General features: G+C 42.0%; 1 protein-coding gene across 1 annotated transcript; it reads right to left on the bottom strand.

Annotated features, from left to right (window-relative positions):
• Nucleotides 1–1,261: 1,261 nt before the first annotated feature.
• On the bottom strand, nt 1,262–4,623 carry LOC118340293 (E3 ubiquitin-protein ligase rnf146-like). The gene is made up of 2 exons (XM_035678181.1): nt 4,431–4,623; nt 1,262–3,535 (listed from the first exon to the last, which is right to left on the bottom strand). Exon 2 carries the CDS (start codon nt 3,532–3,534, stop codon nt 2,431–2,433), a length of 1,104 nt encoding a protein of 367 aa, XP_035534074.1. The 5' UTR covers nt 3,535; nt 4,431–4,623; the 3' UTR covers nt 1,262–2,430.
• Between the last annotated feature and the right edge of the window lie 450 nt (nt 4,624–5,073).

Below are 5,073 nucleotides of genomic sequence, written 5' to 3'. Positions count from 1 at the left end.
CGTTTCCATCAGCCTCAGCTGTAATTAGCAAATGTTAGCAGGCTAACACTAAACTGAGATGGATGTGGTAAACATTGTCATGTTAGCATGCTGATGTTAGCATTTAGTTCGAAGCGCCACTGTAACGTTTTGGTCGCTGCTAATCGTTATTTTTCACTTTGGTAAAGGGAAAGTAAGTTTAGTAAATTAGATAGTTCATTTAAATAAGCGGTAATGGTTGTGAAAAGACTCTCAGGTCCTACAAACCTGTAACTAACCGGTACATGCAGAGGCCCACGCTGCTAGTCAGCACCCTAACTGTGTAACAGGTGATCCTCCTGGAAGTATTACACAAGACCCAAAGCACAAGTAAAAATAACCACTGTCGTATGCAGGGAGCGGATTGAGAATTTTGGTTTTTATTTCTCATGTTGTCAAAAGATGAATTAGTTTAGAGAATGAATCAATTTCTGCGTAGAGAATTACATGTTATCTCATTAGTCAATTTACTAACTAATAGAGACACTGGCCCTGAGCCTTAGATGTAGCTATTTTACATACCTGCCATACCCATAACATTTCTATCCAGCACAAACAGATTCCGTCACTGTCACATAGGATGAACTTGAACACCAAAACTATTTTGTAAGAATGTGGTCACATATATATTTTATGTGTTTCCATGACTAATGTTTCAACCATTAATAAGCCTGTATAACACTTATTTTGTTAACGTGACAAAGGTATGTCCACAATCTGTGGCACGTCCAAGGTCAAAGGTTAGGAGTTATTGTAAAACACACAATACAAAGTTTAGTCCACGCTTCAAACTTATTTCCCATTTCTCAAAATTATAAACAACCCTTTATTGCTCTTCCCTGAAGGCTACAGATTCAGTACTCTGATCACATTTCTTTCTCTTGAACCATCTAAAAATGCAGATAAGAGGAAACATTGCAGGTAAGTATTAAAGAAATAGTTATAGACATTACAATAGAGATTTTGGGAAACGTGTTTATTTACTTGCCGATCTTTGTACCAATCACACAACCTGTGCGCGAAAACGGTCTCGAACACCAGGTGGGGAACAGGCAATGGGTAAAGGGCTACTTAATAAATGCAAGAGCTCCATCCTGTGGACTCCTACAGTACTGTGCACTCAGACTGAAATCAGGACACACATTGCAAACAGACCTATGGACCAGTGCCACTTCTGTTTCCAGTTGCCATAATTCTGTAATGTATTCCACTGTGTCTGTTAAAAATGATAAATCAGCCAACCTCAGATTTTAAATGAACACCTTTAATAATTTGACAAGACACCACACAGACAGACGTTTGTTTACGTAAATCAGACAGTCAGACACAAAGAGTGAAAAGTGGACAGTTAAAATAATAGCAGCTGGGGGAAAAAAGGAGAAAAACAGAGCGTGTGAGTGCGGATAAAGTTCAAGTACATGTCAATGCCACTGCTCTGATAGTAGTCCTACTGAGAGTACTATGAGAAGAAATAGAAATCCAAATGTGTCTCTCTACATATATAGCCCGATAGTTTCCAGTGGTTCTGCCAGTAGCTCTCCAGTACCTAACACCACCCACAAACACACACCATTATTAAAACAAGACTTTAACAATAAAAATAGACGATTTAACACACACATATACACACAAACTCCAGTTTAAATAGTTATTCATTAGGTCCTGATTAATCTTAACTTCAAAAAAACTCATCAGCAAAGCATGAAACAGCCATTTGAACCATCCATAATTGGGATGTAAGGTGCTGCATTTAAGTTGATTTTTACACCATCAATCAAACAAATATCAGTCACGTTAACCATGACGTCAAAAGATTAGAGAACAAAGAGGATGTGGTTTCATTTCAAAGAGGTTGTATTGCTATGTCACAAACTGGTGTAAAGGCAGTGCGAGATGGTAGTTTTTGGACAACCGTTACAAAGAAGTTGCTTCTTCTCCTTCACTGAATAACCTGTGTATTGCATAACTACCAAACTAACTTTTAAAGTCTTCAACAAAAGGCTTCAGTTCATATGTTAAAGGTCCATTGAAATGGCTTTAATGTAGTACATTTTCTGTTGGTCTTAGGCATTTCTGAATGAAAACACAACACTGGGTGGAAGACAACAGAGGTGAACAAGAGTTTATCACAAGTGTTAAGTAGTTACATGTTAGCAGGTGAGATGATTTTGCAAACTAACATCCAAGCAGACAGCTGTGACCCACGTCATTGCTGCTAATGCTAGTTACTGCTGTAGATCACGTTCAGTTAGATGGCTCATATTTGGCACATGATCGATGGGGCTGGTGGGATGCACTTAAGTAACAACACGGGGTATTTTTCATTTCAATGGACCTTTAAAGATGCATACTGGTACTTTTTTTTGCTGAACTGATGAAAGTTCTTCTGAAGAACAGATCCCACTGTCGCAGTCACACTTCTGTCACAGTGCACTGTCCATCAGGACTACGGGAGCGGAGACTTAGTGCAGAGCTGGAGGGCCCGCCCCTTGGCGGCGTTCTGGCTGGCTGGCTCTCTCTCAGCGGCCTGCGTCTTCTCCGTGGCACCGACTCCGTTGTCACTCCCTCGCACTCCCTTTCCTCCTCACTCTCACTGCTGCCGGACGCATACTCGTACGTCTGTAGCTCATTGTCTCCTTCCACCTCTTCGCCTTCTGGCTGGCTGATTAGGAGCTGGGACAAAGACTCGTCCAGGGTTGAAGGTGAGGGTGAGGGAGAGGGAGACAGAGGACTGACAAGTTGGTGCCCCAGCAGCGTTGGAGGTCTAACAGGGGGAATAGATGTCATAATCCCAAGGGATGAAGACTGTGATGGGCCTGCAGTGTCCGATCCATCAGCCGAGCTGACGCGTTCAGGTGCAGCTGGGGCGATAACTGGTGAAGCAGGAATGGAGGCAGGAATGGGTGCAGGAATGGGGGCAGGTTCGGGGTCTAACTTCAGTCCAGCGACTCCCTTCTTGGGAATATCTACAACGTCACGCTTTATCTTGCGCCTGCGGCCGTGCTCATTCCGGCGATACTGCACCATGTTCTCCAGGTCAGCTACATAAAGAATCCCAGCAATCAGCATCTCTGTGCTCTTCCTGCCCTTGGACAAAGCCTCCTCCAGCTCACGGCTGGTCCTCTCATCAAACTGCCACCAGCCGCTGCGCCCCTCATAGTACCACGCAGAGTCTCCAGGGGGATTGACCGCTGTACCTACGCCTCGGCTCACGCCTGCAGCGGCTGCTTTCAGTTCTTCAGGCGAGAGGAGAACCGGCCGCTCCAGGAAGTCCTCGGGGATTTCTTGTCGGCAGAGTGCACAACGCTTGCTCTGCCAGGAGGCACCTTTCACACACAGGAAACAGAAGACGTGGCGGCATGGGAGACATACGGGGAGGATGCAGCTCTGCAGGCAGATGGCACACTCCGGGGGGCCGGTGGAACTGGAGGGGTCTGGAGTATCTCCTACTTCCTCTATCAGCTTTGTAGGAGCCAGTGCATTCACCTTACAGTCCACTTCTCCACAGCCTGCCATACTACAGAGAAAAGACAGATCAATCACAGCGGAACTTCAAATCTTTCAATTAAACAGACAGACAATTCAGTGCGGTTGCATACTCTTTAAAATTCTTTATTTGTTTACTATGCACTCTTGGCTTATTTTTCTATTTTATGTATGTGTTGTGGGACTGATTGATTGGCCTCTTCACAACAGACATTTTGAACTTGTCACAGAAGAAAAAAACACAGGTGTTATTAATAATATTAATACTAGTTCTCTTCTATTCAAGTGTCCCAGTAAACCACGACAGTGTGACAGAGAGACAGCAATACCAGGACCCTGAAACTGAGGCAGCTAAAAGGAATCCAGATATCATTAATGTTATAATTTACAGCTGGGCTTTTCTTAGTCTGATATGTCAAAACGAAACTTCAAATCTTTCAATTAAACAGACATAAGTTACAATTCCGTGCGGTTCCCACTAGTCCTGACCTATTTTGTTGATCGTTTTGGGAACCCTTGTATTAGCATAAAGTTGTGGCTTCTGAAAACCAGGGAAATAAAGTTTCCACATAACGCAAGTTTAGGAAATGTAAGTTTGTCACATTAGGGATTAGCTGGTTTCCTGAATTTGCAGGTCTTCGGTACAACGACTTATACCAAAGGCCCACTGTCTGCCAAAGCTAACGTGAGCTAACTCACCGACTAGTTACATTAGGTTAGAAAGTTATAGCTATAGCTTAGAGCTATATTTATTAGAGCCTCATCCGTTTAATGTAAAGCAACAATACAAGTAAAAATGACTGTAAAGTTAATGTCAAGCTAACATTCAGCTAGCGTTAGCAGACGGTAACTTTACAGCTGCAGTTAGCATTTTAGCTCTGAATGTGCTTCCTGGCTATGTTTTACTTTTCTATTAATACACTCACCTGAGCCTTTAGAAGCGTCCTCAACAGAAGCGCAGGTAGAGATATTTGTTCAGCTGCATTTATATTTGGTTATAAAGTTTAGTAGGGCAGATAATGACTGCGTTATAGTTCGGACATCGCTCCGGCCAAGCCCAACTGATTTCAGTGCTCCTGGATCGGCCTCACGTCGTTGCCAACGCCAAGACACATGTTCTATAGATCTAGTAAAGCTGCGCAGTACGTAACTTAAACGTTCGCTTCTACGCAGTTATGACTCTTGATCATATGAACGTCATGACCGGAAGAGAAAAGAGATTTTTGAGTTTTACTCATTTTAAGATTTATATTTAAGATATTCACGTTTTACCACATTTATATTTTGGTATTTATCATAGCTTGTATAGAAGTCAATAGAAATACACAATTTTATATATTGTTGTGCCACGGTTAAAACGTAAAAAACATTCTAAAATATCTACGTACAAATAAAAATGTATTTTTTTAAATTCTATTAGATTTTGTAGTCTTATTGCATTATGTTCAGATGTGCTGTATAGGCCGACAGGTCTGTTATACAGGGAGGTTTTGACACAACTGCATACTCTTTAAAATTCTTTATTTGTTTACTATGCACTCTTGCCTTATTTTTCTATTTTATGTATGT

This window comes from Morone saxatilis, unplaced genomic scaffold (genome assembly GCF_004916995.1).
Source record: "Morone saxatilis isolate NCDOM2014 unplaced genomic scaffold, NCSU_SB_2.0 Contig7, whole genome shotgun sequence".
Taxonomy (NCBI): domain Eukaryota; kingdom Metazoa; phylum Chordata; class Actinopteri; family Moronidae; genus Morone; species Morone saxatilis.
This window is presented reverse-complemented; position numbering and strand designations above follow the sequence as displayed.